Below are 22,500 nucleotides of genomic sequence, written 5' to 3'. Positions count from 1 at the left end.
GGACGGATACTGCAGGTCTGTAGGGCATCAGGACGGATACTGCAGGTCTGTAGAGCATCAGGACGGATACTGCAGGTCTGTAGAGCATCAGGACGGATACTGCAGGTCTGTAGAGCATCAGGACGGATACTGCAGGTCTGTAGGGCATCAGGACGGATACTGCAGATCTGTAGGGCATCAGGACGGATACTGCAGGTCTGTAGGGCATCAGGACAGATACTGCAGGTCTGTAGGGCATCAGGACGGATACTGCAGGTCTGTAGGGCATCAGGACGGACACTGCAGGTCTGTAGAGCATCAGGACGGATACTGCAGGTCTGTGGGGCATCAGGACGGATAGTGCAGGTCTGTGGGGCATCAGGACGGATAGTGCAGGTCTGTAGGGCATCAGGACGGATACTGCAGGTCTGTAGGGCATCAGGACAGATACTGCAGGTCTGTAGAGCATCAGGACGGATACTGCAGGTCTGTAGAGCATCAGGACGGATACTGCAGGTCTGTAGAGCATCAGGACGGATACTGCAGGTCTGTAGGGCATCAGGACGGATACTGCAGATCTGTAGGGCATCAGGACGGATACTGCAGGTCTGTAGGGCATCAGGACGGATACTGCAGGTCTGTAGGGCATCAGGACGGATACTGCAGGTCTGTAGGGCATCAGGACGGACACTGCAGGTCTGTAGAGCATCAGGACGGATACTGCAGATCTGTAGGGCATCAGGACGGATACTGCAGATCTGTAGGGCATCAGGACGGATACTGCAGGTCTGTAGAGCATCAGGACGGATACTGCAGGTCTGTAGGGCATCAGGACAAATACTGCAGGTCTGTAGAGCATTAGGACGGATACTGCAGGTCTGTAGGGCATCAGGACGGATACTGCAGGTCTGTAGGGCATCAGGACGGATACTGCAGGTCTGTAGGGCATCAGGACGGATACTGCAGGTCTGTAGAGCATCAGGACGGATACTGCAGGTCTGTAGAGCATCAGGACGGATACTGCAGGTCTGTAGGGCATCAGGACGGATACTGCAGGTCTGTAGAGCATCAGGACGGATACTGCAGGTCTGTAGGGCATCAGGACGGATACTGCAGGTCTGTAGAGCATCAGGACGGATACTGCAGGTCTGTAGAGCATCAGGACGGATACTGCAGGTCTGTAGAGCATCAGGACGGATACTGCAGGTCTGTAGGGCATCAGGACGGATACTGCAGATCTGTAGGGCATCAGGACGGATACTGCAGGTCTGTAGGGCATCAGGACAGATACTGCAGGTCTGTAGGGCATCAGGACGGATACTGCAGGTCTGTAGGGCATCAGGACGGACACTGCAGGTCTGTAGAGCATCAGGACGGATACTGCAGGTCTGTGGGGCATCAGGACGGATAGTGCAGGTCTGTGGGGCATCAGGACGGATAGTGCAGGTCTGTAGGGCATCAGGACGGATACTGCAGGTCTGGAAAAATAAAAATGTAAGCAAAGTTTACAAAGGGAAAATTTGCACTGTTTGTGTGTTAATCCTAGCTGTTTCCCAATTATTTATTTATTGAGGGATTAATTGCCCTTTAGCTATCGTTCCAGAGGGTATTTGAGAACATGGGGTGTATTGATGCAATCTGCTGACCACTACGTACCAGTGGATATGTTATATGGTGTGTTTTGGGGCGAATGCCAGTCGAAGATTGTCAAACTGTGGAGTGGATGTGCTGAACAGGTGAACCAAAGTGCAGAGACAGACTCAGATAGGTTACAATATCCAGTGTTCATTAGAAAGTCAAATAAAGAGAAAAAATTCATGAGTCAAAAAAAGGGAAAGGCTAAATTTTATTACAGCAAAACAGATACTTAAAGATAAAAGGAAAAACGTATACAGCTCAAGACAAAAGACTCTGACCACATAACTATAAAAAGCATGCAAAGGAACTTAGCAAAAGTAATTGAATACACACTGTGAAATTAAGCACAGGTGGCCATGATTAGAAATTAAGAGGGGAACAAAACATGGGAACGATGGGGACATCTGGTGGACAACTGCAGTAAGACACAGTCAAAATCCTGACAGGACCCCAAAATCCTGACAGAGTCAAAAGGGAAAAAACTCTCATCTACAACCTGAAACATGAAACACTTAGCCACTCCATCATCAACAACCCCAATACACTCAGGGGGTCAGAGTGAGAAGAAATCGAAAAAAATTAAATCATTTTCATTCTGCCTTTATGCATGCAGTATTTAGTCTGATGCAACTACAGGAAGAGAATCGTATAATCGTATGTGTGTATAACGTGTGTTTTTGTGCTTAAAGCTCCATTGAAAGTGAAACCTTAAGTGAAAAAACTGTCAGAATATTAAAGTTTTTCTCAGTTTTTTTGTAGCGTTTCTCCGATCAGAATGAAATTTCTCAAAACTACTTGTTCGACCTTCACATTATTTAGTCATTTGTGCTCATTATAAGAACATTTCTTGCTGCTTTGATTAAATTGCGAATGCTTTTGTACATTCATTTAATGGATTGTCTACACGTGTCTGCTGTTTCCTACATTATCAGTTGTTTATGTTGATGTTGACCACAATATATTCTACTGGTTTCACCTGAATAGTTTTAACCCCCAAAATCAGTTCATTGTATACGTCACTGAATGCAAAATGGTTAAACCAGTTATCATCATCTGTCATCTAACATTTCTATTAAACTTTATTTTGTAAATGTGTTGAATAGATGAATTGTGCAGATGAATCTTGAACGTCACTAATGAAGGCGAGTGAACGGCATCAACAAACAAACAAACACTAGTACAGTACAGTAGAAGTACAAAAAAGGATTTTGAGAAAAGTTCAGGCTTTTGCTAGGAATCCAAAGTTTTGTGCTGTTTGTACGAATAGTTTTGAGAATGCACTTAGCGGTTTGCAAATATTAAGGATGATTTAAGAAATGCTCCAAAACATCTGAGAAAAACTGTCAAATAAACCAGATATAAGGTTATTGAACAATAAGGTTATTTCAATATGGATGCCATTTATACTCATTTTAACCTTCAAATAGTCCTGTTCCATTGACTTTTTTTTTTATCCTATTTTACTTTTATCCCCCCCCCCCCAAAAATGATCTGCTAATAGATACAGAAACCAGCAAACTCTGTCTCCGACTCAAAAAAAAGATCTAATATGTGTGGAATTGGTCATGACTCATCACTTTATTATGAGAAAGTGTCCATCACTTACTCAATCTCTCTCTGTCACAACTGGACCGCTCCTTCTTTACAATCTTGCTGTTAGCTCCTAAAGACAAGCATAAGATCTCATTTCTTACTCAATGTAATATCAGTGATAAAGCCAGCGAGCAGAATGCAACGCTATCACATGCTAACTTACAGCAGAAACTCGGCTCGACAGTGTGAACAGTAATACTGAAGTGTTAGCATGAAAACATATTAACATGTAACACTCACAATAATACACATAACACAATATTATCTCTCTGTGTAGACGAGGAGGTTCTGTATCGCACTCGTGAAGGTGACGTGCTGAAGTTCAACGTGGAGACAAACAAGAGCACAGTGCTGGTGTCCAACAGGAAGTTTGTGAGTTTCTGTCTCTTTTTGTCCTCTTATTAAACAAACCTCATACATTAAAGACAAACACGCGATAAACTATATAAGTGACGAACTCTATTAGTGGGTGGGGTTAAAAATACTTGATTGATGGGTGGGTTTTTCTACCTATAAAGAGTAAGTAGAGTTTAATACCCACGTTCAGTGGGTTGGGTTTAATACCCAAAATCAGTGGGTGGGGTTTAATACCCTTGATCAGTGGGTGGGGTTTAATACCCTTGTTTAGTGGGTGGGGTTTAATACCCTTGATCAGTGGGTGGGGTTTATTGTTGATCATTGGGTTCAGTTTGATTCTCTTGATTTATGAGTGGGGTGATTTAATGCCCTTCTTGATCAATGGGTTAGTCTTTTTACCCTCCATCAGTGGATGGACTTTAGTACCCCAAGCAGCAGGTAAAATACCCTCAGTATGTTAGGGTTAATATACAGGGTTAGTGGGCGGAGTTTAATTGAAAAGCCAATACATATTTATTTTACACTTTTCCTGTTGTTCCCATTGTAGGAAACATATAAAGCTGTCAAATATGAGCTTTCTGCAGACCTGAAACAAGTTCTGCTGGCCTATAATGTAGAACCGGTGAGACACACACACATACACACACACACAAAATCATTCTGGTAATTGTATTTAATAGCAGATTGTAATTCTCTATGCGTCTCTCTCTCTCTTTCTCTCTCTCTCTCTCTCTCTCTCTCTCTCTCTCTCTCTCTCTCTCTCTCTCTCTGTCTCTTCCTGCCTCTCTCTGTCTGTTTCTGTTTTGGTCCTTCTCTCTCTGTCTCTTCCTGTCTCTCTCTGTCTGCTTTTGTTTCTGTCCTTCTCTCTCTGTCTTTTCCTGTCTCTCTCTGTCTGCTTCTGTTTCTGTCCTTCTCTCTTTGTCTCTTCCTGTCTCTCTCTGTCTGCTTATGTTTCTGTCCTTCTCTCTCTGTATCTTCATGTCTCTCTCTCTGTCTGCTTCTGTTTTTGTTCTTCTCTTTCTTTCTATCTGTCTTGTTCTCTGTTTATCTCTATTTGCTCTCTTTCTGTCTCTAACTGTTTTGCCTCTTTCCTGCAGTTTTATCGACACTCCTTTACTGCATACTACATCATCTGTAGTTTAGAGACCCCGTAAGTATACACCCACACGCGCGCACACACACACACACACACACACACACACACACACACACACACACACACACACACACACACACACACACGCATGCACACTAACACACTTGTGTTGTGAGTATATGTGTGTATTGTTCACAGGGAAACATGGATTCTGACTCCTCCAGAAGTGCGTAACGCTCCTCTACAATACGCAGGTTGGGGACCACGAGGACAGCAGCTGGTACTTCAACATTTCCCATAATCCTTCACTTGTACCATGTGCCCTGTCAAACCTCTTTCCCTATGCAGATCCCATGATTAATAATGGTTCTATTAAACATCTTTTGCCATTTTTGCAAACATTCAATAACACAGTCTGTAACACAGTAACACAGTAACACACTCGGTAACACTCAGTAACACATTCAATAACACATTCTGTAACACAGTTGGTAACACACTCAGTAACACATTCAATAACACACTCAGTAACACATTCATTAACACAGTCTGTAACACACACAGTAACACACTCGGTAACACATCCAATAACACAGTCTGTAACACACTCAGTAACACAATTAAATAACACAGTCTGTAACACAGTTGGTAACACACTTAGTAACACATTCAATAACACAGTCTGTAACACAGTAACACACTTAGTAACACATCCAATAACACAGTCTGTTACACAGTCAGTAACACACTCGGTAACACTCAGTTACACAATTAAATAACACAGTCTGTAACACAGTTGGTAACACACTCAGTAACACATTCAATAACACACTCATTAATACATTCAATAACACAGTTTGTAACACAGTAAAACACTCAGTAACACATTCAATAACAGTCTTTAACACACTCAGTAACATACTTAGTAACACACTCAGTAACACTCAGTAACACATTCAATAACAGTCTGTAACACACTCAGTAACACTCAGTAACACATTCAATAACGCAGTCTGTAACTCAGTAACACACTCAGTAAGACATTCAATAACACAGTCTGTAACACACTCTGTAACACACTTAGTAACACTCTTGGTAACACACCTATTAACACCTAAAGTAACACAGTCTGTAACAAATTTGGTAACACACTCAGTAACACATTCAATAACAGTCTTTAACACACTCAGTAACATACTTAGTAACACACTCAGTAACACTCAGTAACACATTCAATAACAGTCTGTATCACACTCGGTAACACACTCAGTAACACATTCAGTAACACAGTCTGTAACACACTCAGTAACACATTCAATAACGCAGTCTGTAACTCAGTAACACACTCAGTAAGACATTCAATAACACAGTCTGTAACACACTCTGTAACACACTCAGTAACACTCTTGGTAACACACCTATTAACACCTAAATTAACACAGTCTGTAACAAATTTGGTAACAGTCTTTAACACACTCAATAACACAGTCTGTAACATACTCAGTAACACACTCGGTAACACACTCTGTAACACACCCGGTAACACAGTCGGTAACACAATCAGTAACACATTCAATAACACAGTCTGTAACACACTTAGTAACACACTTGGTAACACTCAGTAACACATTTAATAACACAGTTGTGCTCATTTCTAATTAGCAGCCTTCAGCCAATCATAGCCATACTTCTTATCCGCAAACTGCAGCAATCAGCCTATCACAAGCACCAGACACTCCGATTCACAGACTCATGTCTACTCTTCTCTTCTTGTTATTTTAGATTTTTATATTCGAGAATAATATCTACTATCGTTCCACCGTCGAGAGTCGAACCATCCGCCTGGTTTCCACTGGCAAAGAAGGTGTGATATTCAATGGCCTCAGTGATTGGCTGTATGAGGGTAAGCTAATGCTAACACAGCATTGGGGCACAATAAACACAATATTTTTTTATATGGGCTTAATGATACTTATTTTAATATATGGACTTTATATGGATAATATATGGATTTTCATATATAGAATTATTGATTTGTATGTGTGTCTGTTTGTATTTCATATAAGAGAATTTCTGTTTTCCTCACAGAGATGATTTTCCAGTCCCATGTGGCTCACTGGTGGTCTCCTGATGGAGCACGTCTAGCATATGCCTCCATCAACAACACTCTGGTGCCCAAGATGGAGCTTCCCATGTTCACAGGGTCGCTGTACCCAAACAACCGAGCATACCATTACCCCAAAGTACGCTCTGATAATGACACATAGATAGGGAAAGTGAACTTGGAACGCTTATACTGAAATATACACTTTGCACATATTTATTTGACTCCAGTAAAGTATTAAACATGAACACTACATTTTAGTTGTTTGATAATTCATCAAATGATTTGTAATGTTGTAATGGTATTTATTTTTATGTCTTTGCTTGTTAAGTCATTAACACTTGGTTTGCTACAGGCTGGAGAGGAGAACCCTGTGATCTCGGTGTATGTGGTGAACCTGAACGGCCCTTTACACATTATCCAGATGAAGAGACCAGACAACCACAGGATCCGGTAAGTCCTTAATATGTAATATTTGATTAATTCTTTTTTATTTATTTAATTTATACATTTACATAGACATAATGGCTAAATTATTTACAGACACCGTGACTCAATGACCTTTTTTTACTCCCATCCTGACTAATATACAGTATATACTGTACTTACTGATTTACTGACTTGCAGATGTATTTAAATAGCTGTTTATAGGACTGTGGTGAGACCTGAGATGTTATATGGATTAGAGACAGTGGCATTGAGTAAAAGACAGGAGGTGGAGCTGGAGGTAGCAGAGCTGAAGATGTTGAGATGTTCGTTGGGCGTGATGAGGATGGACAGGATTAGAAATGAGTTTATTAGAGGGACAGCACATGTAGGATGTTTTGGAGACAAGATGAGGGAGGTGAGATTGAGATGGTTTGGACATGTGCAGAGGAGGGACATGGGGTATATCAGTAGAAGAATGCTGAGGATGGAGCCACCAGGAAGAAGGAAAAGAGGAAGACCAAGGAGGAGGTTTATGGATGGGATGAGGGAAGAGATGCAGGTAGTTGGGTTGAAAAAGGCAGATGTTGAGGATGGGGGTATGGAGACGGATGACCCGCTGTGGCGACCCATAATTGGAGAAGCCGAAAGAAGAAGAAGAAGAAGAAGAAGAAGATGTATTTTAATAGCTACTTCCAAACTTACATATTGTATGTATTTAAATACTTACATACTATATATGAATTCATACTTATTTACTGAACTACTGTCTTGCGTACATACTTATATACTTCCTTACTAACTTACTAACAGACATATATACTAATCTTCTAACTTGCATATATACTCACAGTATGTCACAGAAGTGAGTACACCCCTCACATTTCAGCAACCATTTTAGTGTATCTTCTCAAGAGAAAATACTTTAGAGTACCAGTGTGCAGTTTGTATACAGTACAGATTTACTGTTCTATAAAAGTAACTCAATATGCAGCTATTATTGTCTAAATAACTGGCAACAAAAGTGAGTCCACCCTCAGTGATAACAGCTCTATGTCGTATGTTGATGCAAAGCCCCATGTCCTATTCATCATGTTCATGTTTTTGTCTTCTTGTCAGGACCATACACATTTGTGTATCGAGTATTAGAGCAGTTAAAATGTGGTTCTTTGAGTAAAATTCTTTCAAACTGACCACTGGATGTTCAACATGGACCTCATGGTAAAGACTCTCTGAGGATCTGAGAATTGTTGATCTCAACAAAGATGCAGAGGCTGTAAGAAGATCAGTATCACCCTGAAACTGAGTCAGTACAGTGTTCAGGGTCATACAGAGTTTTTTTTTATTATTATTAATTACTTTGCGACTTTCTTAGTGACTTTTTACTGCTTAAAATATTAACATCCTTACCGATTTACTTAATTTATTACTGACCTACATGTGTATTTACTGATATTCTCTAACATTCGTATTCACTAACATGGTTTAGTACTTATTGGCTTACAAGTGTACTTTTATTAGACTTTTATAATTATTGATGTTTCTCTCCATCTATATATTTCAATTAAGTTCATATTGTGTTCTATTGAGGTAGTGGTGGCATGTTCACACCTCTCTCTCTCTCTCTCTCTCTCTCTCTCTCTCTCTCTCTCTCTCTCTCTCTCTCTCTGTCTATATATATATATATTTGTGTTTATTTTTTTTTATTTTTTTTTTTTTGTTCTCCAGGGAGTTTTACATAACAATGGTGAAATGGGCCACGACCACGAAGCTGGCGGTGAAGTGGTTAAACCGAGCACAGAATTTCTCCATTCTGAGCCTGTGTGAAGCCACAACGGGAATTTGCACCAAGGTACACACACACACACACACACACACACACACACACACACACACACACACACACACACACACACACACACTCACACACACTCACACACACACACACACCTCTTTTAGTAATGACTGGTAAAATAAAACTGATGTTGAATGATAAAATATTTTTTTTTATTTTCTGAAGGCAATGTGTGTGTGTGTGTGTGTGTGTGTGTGTGTGTGTGTGTGTGTGTGTGTGTGTGCGTGTGTTGCAGATCCACGAGGAGGAGAGTGAGAGCTGGCTGGACAGACAGGTGAGATTGTCTTGAGCTTTCGATGTTAACTTTTTTCTTTTTTCTTAAATTACAAACCCAATGTAATTTAGTACCATGGCTAAATAAGTGTTTGTGTGTGTGTGTGTGTGTGTGTGTGTGTGTGTGTGTGTGTGTGTGTGTGTGTGTGTGTGTGTGTGTGTGTTTGTGAAGAATGAAGCTCCACTTGTCGCTAAAGACGGCCTGAAGCTTTTCTTCACTTGTGCTATTCCTCAGGGGGGGCGGGGCAAATTTTTCCATGTGCTCAAAGCAACATCACAGGTACACATGCAGCTAGTACACACAGCATACACACACACACACACACACACACACACACACACACACACACACACGCACGCACACACACGCACACACACACAGACCTTCTACACATAACATACATGCTTAAACATCTCATACACAAAACATTTACACTCAAACACCTCATATACACAACATATACACGCAACATCTCATACACACAACATATACACAACCTCATACACACAGTATACACTTGACACACAACATACACAAACATCTCTTAAACACAACATACACACTCAAACACCTTATACAAACAACATACACAAACACTTCATACACACAACATACTTATGCTCAAAGCAACATCACAGGTACACATGCACCTAATACACACAGCATACATACACACACACACACACACACACACACACACACACACACACACACACACACACACACACACACACACACACACATATTTTACAGACTAAGAATTATTGTATTATTGCATTGTTGACTTATTAAAATGTGTGTGTGCTTTCAGAGTAACAGAACCTCAGATACTCTGCAGTCAGTCACATCAGGAAGCTGGGACGTTACACACCTTCTTGCCTACAACGAGGATGCGCAGCTAATGTATATATATACACACACACACACTCACACAAAATCAAAACTCTGTGTGTGTATGTGTGTGTGTAATAATATACTTCATAATTATGTTTTTCTATATTGTGTATAACAGATACTATGTGAGCACAGAGGAGGATCCCAAACGCCACCACCTGTACAGGTAAAACTGCTTGAACTGTCCTATGTGTGTGTGTGTGTGTGTGTGTGTGTGTGTGTGTGTGTGTGTGTGTGTGTGTGTGTGTGAGATATGTGGCTCTCTGAGGTGTGTGTAATGTATGTTTGAGGTGTGTGTGTGTGTGTGTGTGTGTGTGTGTGTGTGAAACTGAAGGTTTTTGTGAGCGAGTGTGTGAAGTAATAAGGTGTAATGTGTGTTGCAGTGTCGAGACGTTCGGTTCCTTCACTCGGCTCTGTCTCTCCTGTGGTGTTGCAGACGCCTGTGGATATGTGAGGAGCTCCTTCAGCCATAACATGACCTTCTTCCTGCTCCACTGTAAAGGTCAAACACACACACAAACACACACACACACACACACACACACACACACACACACACACACACACACACACACACACACACACATAAGCAGACAAAAGAAGACAGTGTGATTTTTCCCCTTTTCAAGTTTTTTCTTGCGGCAGTCGCCGCCGGCTTGCTTAACAAACGTACAATTATAAGGAACAAACATATACATTCTTTATTACGGCATTATCTGTGTAAAGTTGCTTTAAGACAATGGTTATTGTTTAAAGTGCTCTACAAATACAAGTGAATTAAACTGAATAAAATTACAAAGCAGAAAGAAATAATATAATAATAATATACTGTTCATTGGTCTGGTCTTTCAGGACCAGGTGTCCCGTTTGTGACCATCTACAGAACCAATGAAAAACAGAGTGAGTCTCTTATTATACACACACACACACACACACACACACACACACACACACACACACACACACACACACACACACACACACACACACAGACACACACATACTGACTACACACCACATTGTACAGATATTACCTGCAATAATACAACCCTGTAAGGTTCTCTGTGTTTTAATGAAGATGATCTACGTGTGTGTGTGTGTGTGTGTGTGTGTGTGTGTGTGTGTGTGTGTGTGTGTGTGTGTATGTGTCACTTGAATTAGACGATAGTGGATACAAGGGCAGATATCATTTAAAGGACAAAACAAGTAATAAACCAACAACCAAAATCATGAAGCAAGAAACAGAACTATAAACACTGAATATAAATTAGGCAAGGCTGTGGAACAAACAAAACACACCCACACACACACACACACACACACACACACACACACACACACACACACACACACACACACAAGACAAAGGCTCGACATACAAAAAAACATGACTTAATCCTGACTTCTTCCTGAAATAATCTTTCTATTAATGTTCAAGGTCTTTAATTACTGTCCTCACAACGTCTCACACTATCCTCGCTCTGCTACACTGTCCTGCAGATCACAATGTTGTTTCCAACACTACACATTATAGCATGAAGACCACAGCAGGGTTTTCTTTTACAGCCATTTGTGTTTTTTTTCAGAGCTGTTTGACATTGAGCTGAACCTGAACCTCCAGAGGAGCGTAGACTCCGTGCAGATGCCCCGAGTTGAATACATAAAGATAGATGTGGAGGATTACAGTATGTCCATCATCTTCAGATAAATTCACACCTAATTATACATAAAATGTTGGATGCATGCAGTTACACAGATGTGTGTGTGTGTGTGTGTGTGTGTGTGTGTGTATATATATACCTACTCTATATGTTTTGTGTTTGTTGTCTCCAGCTCTTTCACTACAGATCTTGAAACCTGCAAGCTTCATAAACACAGCACATTACCCTCTACTGCTGCTCGTGTGAGTCTCACCATCACCACCTCTATGCTGTCATGCTGACACATGCTGTGGATGCCTATCTCTTTCTTTCTTTCTTTCTTTCTTTCTTTCTTTCTTTCTTTCTTTCTTTCTTTCTTTCTTTCTTTCTTTCTTTCTTTCTTTCTTTCTTTCTTTCTCTCTCTCTCTTCTTCTGTCGACTAAAAAACAGAGCACTATAATTAACAGATGGCACAGGTGTGTGACCCTTACCATTCACTTCCCCTTGGCCCCGCCCTCCATATGACCACGCCCACTTCCCAGAGCACATTAATATAGATTGTTTTGTCAGAGGCGCTGTTCGAGAAAATGAATTCACACAATAGAATTACAGAAAGCATCACACTGAAAACAAAACCCTGTTCATGTGTTTAGATAGTTAGTTAGTTAGTTAGTTAGTTAGTTAGTTAGTTAGTTAGTTAGTTAGTTAGTTAGTTAGTTAGTTAGTTGCTTACTTTATTGCCCACAGAGCAGAAAATTGCTCTGCACACATCAGCTAACAAACAACACAAAAATACATTAAAACCAGCAAAACAATCCAAACACTTACATTTCAAAATGTAAACAAATAGATTCCCATATAGTATATATAATACGTATACACTATATTGCCAGAAGTTTGCAGACACCTGGTCATAAGTATGACTTTTTGAGCATCACATTCCATATTTAGTTCCAATTTTCTCTTATAATTCCCTCCACTCTCCTGGGAAGATGTTCCACTAGATTTTGGAGTGTGCTTGTGGACATTTGTGTTCATCAGCCACAAGATTGTTAGTAAAGTCAGCTACTGATGTACTGTAGGGTGAGGAGGCCTGGGGTGAGTCAGCATTTTAATTAATCTAAAAAATGTTCAGTAGGGTTGGGATCAGAGCTTTATTGTAGACCATTCAAGATCATCTACTTTAAACCAGGTAAACCAGATCTTCATGGAGGTTTCCAAGTTCAAGTGAACGCAAAATTTTATTATACCGCATCTAAAGATGTCCAATACAATTGTGTGGTACCAGTTTGGAAAATAACCACATGTGGCGGGAAAGGTCAGGTGTCCCAATACTTTTGTCCCATAGTGTATATGTATTACGTATTCATACACTACCCACTCACATTCTTGACTTTTTCCTCAGCTGTGATTGTTTAAAGTGCCTTCTTGAAGGCAACATCTGGAATTGAAAGTATAAGGGGTGGGAACAATCCATTATAATATTCAAAGCCTTCTGTATAACTTTAAACATATAAATATCATTGAATTACTGGGAATAAAATGTGTTAAAAGGATAGTCATTCATAAAACCCAGATAATTTCTCTAAATCCACAATTAATTACAAAAGAATAAGATGTAACACTGTTTTATCAATAATTTGCTTTATTTACGTTTTAAACAGCACTGTCTTACTTCCTGTGTTTATCTCGTTCTTACACTTTGTGTCTCAGGGATGAGACTCCAGGAGGACAGGTTGTATCAGAGCAGTTCCAGCTGGACTGGGCCACGGTCTTAGTCAGCAATTTGGGCGTGATCGCTGTACGCTGTGACGGGCGTGGCAGTGGCTCACGGGGCTCTGAATTTGTACACAAGCTTGACAAAGAGGACCAGCTCAAAGCTCTCAGGTACAAATCGAGACGCAGGAATGTTACACTTCTCACATACTTTCTGTGAGGCTTCCAGAAAGTTCTTAAACGTTCACACTAAAACATTCGGCTTTCATTTTTCTGAATATTGTACAAACTAACAACTCTGGTGTTTTGTAGCATTTTAGCCAAAGAGCCGTACATCGACAAATCCAGGATCGGTGCCTTTGGGCAGGTAAGAAAACAATACCAAAGATGTTACAATTAGAATATTTGGCACAGATACAGATCAAGGCAAGAATCAGAAAAATTATTAGTATAAATTATACCTGAATTTACAATACACTGAATATAGAAGAAGCTTCTCAAACGTCAAACGTATTGGGACACCTGACTTATCCAGACAAACTGTGGTTTTTTTTTGTTTTTTTGTTTACAAATTGTACACAAAGTTGAACACACAATTGTATATGTCTTTGGTGGAATGACATTTTTCTACACTTGAACTAGACCCAAACCTGCTCCAATATGTCCAGCAGCTCTATAATGATATGCTTTTAAAGAGTTATAGTGGAAGATCTCCTGTTATAGAGCTCTGTGAATATACAGTGTATATTTATTCTCTTATCATTCTGACTTTCTGATCAATAACTCAGAGCCTTAACCATTAATCTCCTGCCCTGATGTTACTTAAAAGGTGTAAAAAAAAAATACAAAAAAACCTGTAAATAATGTAGACAGATTCTGAACAACGCTGGTCACATTTCAAATGAATTCAAATATAATTATTGTCAGTGTCTCTGTAAATACTAGATTGTGATTGGCTGGAAATTCAGTTTTGAACACAGGCAGTTTTGCAGAATGTGCTGTATTCGAACAACTGCATTCGCATCTGTAAGACTCCTCTCTTTTTGATGAACTGGAAAAGAAAGGAGAAATAGAATAAAAAAAACAGCTCCAGCAGTTAACTCCAACAGCTTCATTATTAGTTGAGACATATAACAGTTGCGAAAAAACTCTTTTTCTAATCAGTGTCTATTAAAGCTCATGTACATTAATGTAATCCGATGGCACTACTTTATCTCTGTGTGTGATTTGGAATAACAGAATATATATATTAGGGATGACCCTGAATATTTGAAGATTCTATGTTTTGGTAGGAGGAGCCTGATTTGACTACCAATTTCAAGGTCAAATCCTTGCACGTTTTATCAAACGTGAATCATGCCATTTTGGTTATATGGGTGTGCTCAGTGTCTAATTTCACACAGAACTACCAGTTTTCTCCCAGTTCATATACAGCCTGTTATAATGATGCTGTAAATAAAAATTTGAAAAGAAAGAAGCTTTTAATAAATGTTTTTGACCTGCGTGAATAAATCCAATAAAACAGATTGTGACACATTGTAGTTCCAGTTTCCCATCATTTTTATTTATTGTCTAAATAGCTGCCAACAAAAGTAAGTACACCCTAAGTGAACATGTCAAAACTCTGTCCAAAGTGTAAATATTTAGTTTAAACACTATTGTTATTCAGCTCTGCTTTAATCCTCCTGGGTATGGAATTCACCAGAGCTGCACAGGTTGTTGCTGGGATCCTCTTTCACTCCTCTATAATGAAATCACGGAGCTGCTGGATGTTAAACACGTGGTGCTTCTCCATCTTCCGCTTGATGATGCCCCACAGGTGCTCAATAGGGTTCAGGTCTGAAGACATACTTGGCCACTCCTTCACCTTTACCTTCAGCTTCCTCAGCAAGGCAGTTGTCATCTTGGCGTTGTGTTTGGGTTTGGTAATATGTTGGGAAACTGCCATTTCTAAATGAAGGGCATCATGTTCTTCTTCAGAATGTCACAGTACTTGTGACTTTGCATGGTTAGTACGGCGTACAGCTGTTATCACTTAGAGTGTACTCACTTTTGTTGCCAGTTATTTTGACATTAATGGCTGTATGTTACGTTATTTTTAGAGTAAATCTGTACTGTATACAAGGTTTTTTAGCAGTCATCATTTCTATAGTATTATTCCTTTAGAGGTTTACCTAAAATCTGTCTATCTATCTGTCTATCTATCTATCTATCTATCTATCTATCTATCTATCTATCTATCTATCTATCTATCTATCTATCTATCTATCTATCTATCTATCTATCTATCTATCTATCTATCTATCTATCTATCTATCTATCCTGTAACATTCACCTGGATTTTTACTTACACTTCGAGTCAAGTCAAGAAGCTTTTATTGTCATTTCAACCATATATAGCTGATGCACTACACAGTGAAATGAAACGTTTCTCCAGGACCCTGTTGCTACATAAAACACCACAACACAGCGCTAAGGACTAAAGAAAGTTGTCCTTGCCACATAAAGTGCAATGCGGAATACACAAAAAAAACCACCAAACATTTTATTTTCTGTATATGTTAAACACAATGTGAAAAAAATATTTCTCTGCGTATTGTATTTGATATGATTATTCCAGTTTTCAACAACTGCATTTGTATCTCTAAGACTCTTCAGTGATCTCATCACCTCAGCACAGAGAGCTTTATCAGCCGTATCGGTGTGTATTGTGTGAAACAGTCAGATGTAGCCAGTCTGCAGTGTGATGAATAATGATTAATGGTGATGATGTGTGTGTGTTGTAGGTGTATGGAGGACATATCACCAGCCTTCTGCTCAGCTCAGAGGCCTCCGTTCTGAAGTGTGGAGCAGTTTTCTCACCCATCACTGACTTCCGACTCTATGGTACACAAAACTATAAGGCTTACAATAATGATGTAAAATTGAAAAAGAAATGTGCTAAATAATGTGTGTGTGTGTGTGTGTGTGTGTGTGTGTGTGTGTGTGTGTGTGTGTGTGTGTGTGTGTGTGTGTGTGTGTGTGTGTTTGTTTGAGACAGCGAGATAGTGTCTGCTTCTGCACATGATATCCACATTGATAAATTTCATAACCGTATCTGCTTTTCAGCATCTTTTTTTTCCGAACGATATTTCGGCCTTCCAGCGTCAGAACATCGAGCGTACCAGGTACAATTTCATTTCAGATCTGCTACATAGAGTCGTACAGTTGACCAAATGTGAATTTATTATTTATAAACGTCCACAGATGTTCAATTTCTCACACCGGGCGCCTTGGTTCGTCGATAAGAATTTTTTGATCGTTCACCCCACTGCAGATGGTAGGTTTTTTCTTTCCTTACTCCTTCCCTCCATAACCACCATGTAAATATTAATAGCAGTAATAATAAATATAGAACAATACATATGTCAAAGAACCACCCGCCACGCCTCCCTCCAAGGCTCACACTCTCACTCAGCCTCTCCCTGATACTAATTACCTACACCTGTCCTACTACTAATCACCTACACCTGTCCTATTCCTACTAATCACCTACACCTGTCCTTCAACTAATCACCTACACCTGTCCTACTACTAATCACATACACCTGTCCTACTACTAATCACCTACACCTGTCCTATTCCTACTAATCACCTACACCTGTCCTCCTCCTACTAATCACCTACACCTGTCCTACTCCTACTAATCACATAAACCTGTCCTATTCCTACTAATCACCTACACCTGTCCTCCTCCTACTAATCACCTACACCTGTCCTATTCCTACTAATCACCTACACCTTTTCTATTCCTACTAATCACCTACACCTGTCCTACTCCTACTAATCACATTAACCTGTCCTATTCCTACTAATCACCTACACCTGTCCTATTCCTACTAATCATCTACACCTGTCCTTTAACTAATCACCTACACCTGTCCTACTACTAATCACATACACCTGTCCTACTACTAATCACCTATACCTGTCCTTCAACTAATCACCTACACCTGTCCTACTACTAATCACATAGACCTGTCCTACTACTAATCACCTACACCTGTCCTATTCCTACTAATCACCTACACCTGTCCTCCTCCTACTAATCACCTACACCTGTCCTACTCCTACTAATCACATAAACCTGTCCTATTCCTACTAATCACCTACACCTGTCCTCCTCCTACTAATCACCTACACCTGTCCTATTCCAACTAATCACCTACACCTTTTCTATTCCTACTAATCACCTACACCTGTCCTACTCCTACTAATCACATTAACCTGTCCTATTCCTACTAATCACCTACACCTTTTTTATTCCTACTAATCACCTACACCTGTCCTCCTACTAATTACCTACACCTGTCCTACTCCTACTAATCACATAAACCAGTCCTATTCCTACTAATCACCTACATCTGTCCTATTCCTACTAATCACCTACCCCTGTCCTCCTCCCACTAATCACCTACTCCTGTCCTACTACTAATCACCTACACCTGTCCTATTCCTACTAATCACCTACACCTGTCCTCCTCCTACTAATTACCTACACCTGTCCTACTCCTACTAATCACATAAACCAGTCCTATTCCTACTAATCACCTACATCTGTCCTATTCCTACTAATCACCTACACCTGTCCTCCTCCCACTAATCACCTACACCTGTCCTACTACTAATCACCTACACCTGTCCTATTCCTACTAATCACCTACACCTGTCCTCCTCCTACTAATTACCTACACCTGTCCTACTCCTACTAATTACATACACCTGTCATATTCCTACTAATCACCTACACCTGTCCTATCCCTACTAATCACCTACACCTGTCCTATTCCTAATAAGCACCTACACCTGTCCCCCTCCTACTAATCACCTACACATGTCCTCCTCCTACTAATCACCTACACCTGTCTTACTCCTACTAATCACCTACACGTGTCCTCCTCCTACTAATCACCTACACCTGTCCTCCTCCTACTAATCACCTACACCTGTTCTCCTCCTACTAATCACCTACACCTGTCCTCCTCCTACTAATCACCTACACCTGTCCTCCTCCTACTAATCACCTACACCTGTCCTATTCCTACTAATTACCTACACCTGTCCTACTCCTACTAATCACCTACACTTGTCCTCCTCCTACTAATCACCTACACCTGTCCTCCTCCTACTAATCACCTACACCTGTATCCCTCCTACTAATCACCTACACATGTCCTACTCCTACTGTCAGTAGTGGACAGTAACAAAGTAAATGTAATTCATTACTATACTTAATTAGTTTTGACATGTATCTGTACTTTACTCAAGTAAATTTATCTAGAAAGACTTTAACTTCAAATATTTCAAATATCTATATAAAAAAACAGTCATTCCTTTTTTATTTATAAATGAATAAAAATTGTAGCTATTATTACTATTAATTCTATAATTTTATTAATAGTGTAGTAAGTGAAGTTTTAAGTCATTGAGGATGTACTGCGACTTTACATTATATATTATATATATATATATATATATATATATATATATATATATATATATATATATATATATATATATATATATGATCTCATGTCATATTTTATCTACTGTATCTCTTTTTTTACTCAAGTACATGGTTTGTGTTCTTTGTCCACCACTGGGTGCAGTCAGCTTTTACATTCATCCTAAAGGTGTTCAATAGGGTTTAGAGCTCTATAGCAGGAGGTCTTGCACTCCAACCCATGGAAAATCCCCATTTAGCTGGCTTTCTGCACAGGGTTTTCATTGTTATGCTGGAACATGTTTGGGTCTCCTAGTTTAATGCTACAGCTGTCAGTGATGCAACTGGAAGGACCTAAAATTTAGGACGCATCCGGAATATAATTAAACAGGGGCCAGAGTGACAGCTATCTCAGTAAGTCTTCTAGGACCGATTGGCACACCAGAGATTGGGCATGACATGTCCTAAAGAACTGCGTTCTCGGCTGTGTCAATGACTTGCTGGGTTAAGGCGGGGCCAAAGGTTTAGGGCACATGCAGGGTCCTGGTTTGGCCAGATTTTTTTTGTCTGGAATGCAACCGGAGTATAATTAAACAGTGTTTAATAAAGTTTAAAAATAGTTTCAAGTTCAGAGCATTATGGGCAAACATTATCGATAGATAGATAGATAGATAGATAGATAGATAGATAGATAGATAGATAGATAGATAGATAGACAGACAGACAGACAGACAGACAGACAGACAGACAGACAGACAGACAGACAGACAGACAGACAGACAGACAGACAGATAGATAGATAGATAGATAGATAGATAGTCAGTCATAAAACAGTGACAAAATGCATGGTGTTTATGTGGGACTTAACTATAAAAGTATAAAGGAAATGTATATGATCTCTTTCTTTCTTTCTTTCTTTCTTTCTTTCTTTCTTTCTTTCTTTCTTTCTTTCTTTCTTTCTTTCTTTCTTTCTTTCTTTCTTTCTTTCTTTCTTTCTTTTTTGTTTATATTTTTTACAGAAAAAGTCCATTTTCAGCACACGGCTAAATTCATTTCAGAGTTAATTAATGGAAAAGTTAATTACAGTCTCCAGGTAAAATATCAGCTTTTGTATTTGTGTGTGTCTGTGTGTGTATGTGTGTGTGTGTGTCTGTGTGTGTATGTGTGTGTGTGTGTGTGTGTGTGTGTGTGTGTGTGTGTGTGTGTGTTTTTGTGTGTGTGTTTTTGTGTGTGTTTTTGTGTGTGTGTGTGTGTGTGTTTTTGTGTGTGTGTGTGTGTGTGTGTGTGTGTGTGTGTGTGTGTGTGTGTGTGTGTGTGTGTGTGTGTTTTTGTGTGTGTGTGTATGTGTGTGTGTGTGTCTGTGTGTGTGTGTGTGTTTTGTGTGTGTGTGTGTGTGTGTGTGTGTGTGTGTGTGTGTGTGTGTGTGTGTGTGTGTGTGTGTATGTGTGTGTGTGTGTGTGTGTGTGTGTGTGTGTCGTCAGTTACTCACTGAAGCTGAATATGAAAAACATTTAATGATATGAGAAATTAGCTGAGAAAATTCACATACACACACACACACACACACACACACACACACACACACACACACACACACACACACACACACACACACACACACATATATATATATATAAGAGACATATGAAGCAGTTACCAATGTGATGCGATACGATTTACCCCGTTACGATGCAGTGTGATCCGATTGCGATTCGAATCAACCTAATGTGATTCAATGCAATACGATGCAATAAAAAAAATATGATGCTACGCAATGCAATATAAAACAGATAGTTTATTTTTATTTCATTGGTTCAGACAGACAGACAGCAAAAAAAAAAAACAGACGTTCCTTTCCTTTTGTGTCTCCAGGAAGATGCAGCTCTACCTCTGCCATGTAAATCTGTATTCTATGTGACTCTCAGGACATGTCTCGGTCTCCATGGTCTTGTGATACGTCATATTCACGTAGCAGCAGTCGTGCTGATGAAAATGACATCTTTACCATAACCTGTTATAAAACCCACTGACACTGAAGACTCCTTTCCCACATGTTGATTGAGGGGAAGTAGAAGTTTAGTTAGGATGTTGGACATTTGACTTCCAGAAGGTTACTGGTTCAACAGCTGGGCCCCTGAGCAAGGCCCTTAACCCTCACCTGCTCAGGTGTATTAATGAGATAATAGTAAGTGTCTCTGGATGAGGGGCTTCTGCTAAATGGTGTAAATGTAAAATAGAGAATAAACATTTACATGTTTTTGAACTCTGATCATGTGGCGCACCCCCCTGTGACCGTGCTGTTGGTACAGAAACGATAACATGCAGGATTAGAACAAGCACATCAATACATATAAATCTGATATTTGTTGTAGAAAAAAAATAAAACAACAACAAAAACACAGAACCAGAACCAGAACCATTTCTTAAACAACAAAACACGTCTTTATTCAGAGCTGGTGTTTCACATGGTCTTAATCATGTTTTCTTCTCGTTTCAGATTTATCCCGATGAAGGTCACTTCCTGCACAGTGAGGTGGTGAGGCAGCACCTCAGTCAGTCCCTGGTCCACTTTTTTAAAGAGTGTTTCAGGCGATCAGATGATTTGCTTGAAGACGATCAAGAGGAAAAGAATGAAGTCCAGGGTTAATGTCCTCAAGCGCAAAGAGACTCGTCTGGTTTTGAACTCAGCAGCTTTCCAAGGACGTCATCCTCATTTATCCTGCTGTACAGAACATTTCAATCTGCAGACATTTTCTTTCCTTCCTTCCATCTCTCTCTCTCTCTCTCTCTCTCTCTCTCTCTCTCTCTCTCTCTCACTCTTATGTGTGGACCAAGAGCAGCTTTACGGTCTGAAAAAGGTGTCTAAAAGAACAATTTGTCGATCTGATGAACCCGATGTTGCTGTGCTAAAACCTCGTTCAGACTGAAGACAGGACACGGTGTGGAGACTGAGCGGGAATCTGTCTGTTCATCCATCTGCTCTGACACGGCTTTTTCTAAATGCTGTATGGAGGTTGGTTTGTGGTTGTGGTTGTACTTCAGAATGTTCTAATATTATGTCTTATTGTATTTGTGTCTGTTGCTCTTATGTAAAGAAACACATGAATTGAAATATTAACTTGGGGATCAAATAAAAATGTTTTTTTCTTTTTCAGTGTCGGACTTTCTGACTGCCAAATATCACGTTTTTATGCAGTGTGTGTGTATATATATATATATATATATATTAGGGCTGTAATTGATTATTCACATGATTGTCATTGTCACAACTTAATCACACATTTTTATCTGTTCTAAATGTAACTTAAATTAATACTTTTCTAGTTTTTAAAACTGTAATAAACATGGCCATGGTCAAATATGGCTTCTGCAAATGTTTACATGTTCAGATGTTTCAGCTCGTAAAAATATTCTTGTAAATGTTTTAAAGTAATCATAGTGTTTTA

General features: G+C 39.6%; 1 protein-coding gene across 3 annotated transcripts in view; it reads left to right on the top strand.

Moving 5' to 3' along the window:
• The window catches only part of LOC310728423 (A-type potassium channel modulatory protein DPP6-like), a 138,786-nt gene extending 116,582 nt beyond the window's left edge, over positions 1-22,204 (top strand). For all 3 annotated transcript variants that reach the window (XM_083545808.1, XM_083545807.1, XM_083545809.1), the window contains 23 exons: positions 3,488-3,582; positions 4,115-4,189; positions 4,665-4,717; positions 4,862-4,943; positions 6,446-6,566; positions 6,752-6,906; positions 7,123-7,220; positions 8,922-9,045; positions 9,284-9,322; positions 9,494-9,601; positions 10,134-10,225; positions 10,335-10,382; positions 10,600-10,718; positions 11,069-11,116; positions 11,803-11,901; positions 12,050-12,119; positions 13,570-13,743; positions 13,885-13,939; positions 16,359-16,458; positions 16,681-16,739; positions 16,819-16,891; positions 20,074-20,147; positions 21,552-22,204. In XM_083545808.1, coding sequence (XP_083401934.1) covers positions 3,488-3,582; positions 4,115-4,189; positions 4,665-4,717; positions 4,862-4,943; positions 6,446-6,566; positions 6,752-6,906; positions 7,123-7,220; positions 8,922-9,045; positions 9,284-9,322; positions 9,494-9,601; positions 10,134-10,225; positions 10,335-10,382; positions 10,600-10,718; positions 11,069-11,116; positions 11,803-11,901; positions 12,050-12,119; positions 13,570-13,743; positions 13,885-13,939; positions 16,359-16,458; positions 16,681-16,739; positions 16,819-16,891; positions 20,074-20,147; positions 21,552-21,701 — 2,111 coding nt within the window. In that variant the 3' untranslated portion in view covers positions 21,702-22,204. The remainder of the gene's footprint in view (positions 1-3,487; positions 3,583-4,114; positions 4,190-4,664; positions 4,718-4,861; positions 4,944-6,445; positions 6,567-6,751; positions 6,907-7,122; positions 7,221-8,921; positions 9,046-9,283; positions 9,323-9,493; positions 9,602-10,133; positions 10,226-10,334; positions 10,383-10,599; positions 10,719-11,068; positions 11,117-11,802; positions 11,902-12,049; positions 12,120-13,569; positions 13,744-13,884; positions 13,940-16,358; positions 16,459-16,680; positions 16,740-16,818; positions 16,892-20,073; positions 20,148-21,551) is intronic.
• Positions 22,205-22,500: the final 296 nt, after the last annotated feature.

This window comes from Silurus aristotelis, assembly GCF_946808225.1.
Source record: "Silurus aristotelis genome assembly, chromosome: 1".
NCBI classification, from domain to species: Eukaryota; Metazoa; Chordata; class Actinopteri; order Siluriformes; family Siluridae; genus Silurus; species Silurus aristotelis.
The sequence above is the reverse complement of the archived record's forward strand: the minus strand, read 5'-3'. Positions and strand labels throughout refer to the sequence as shown.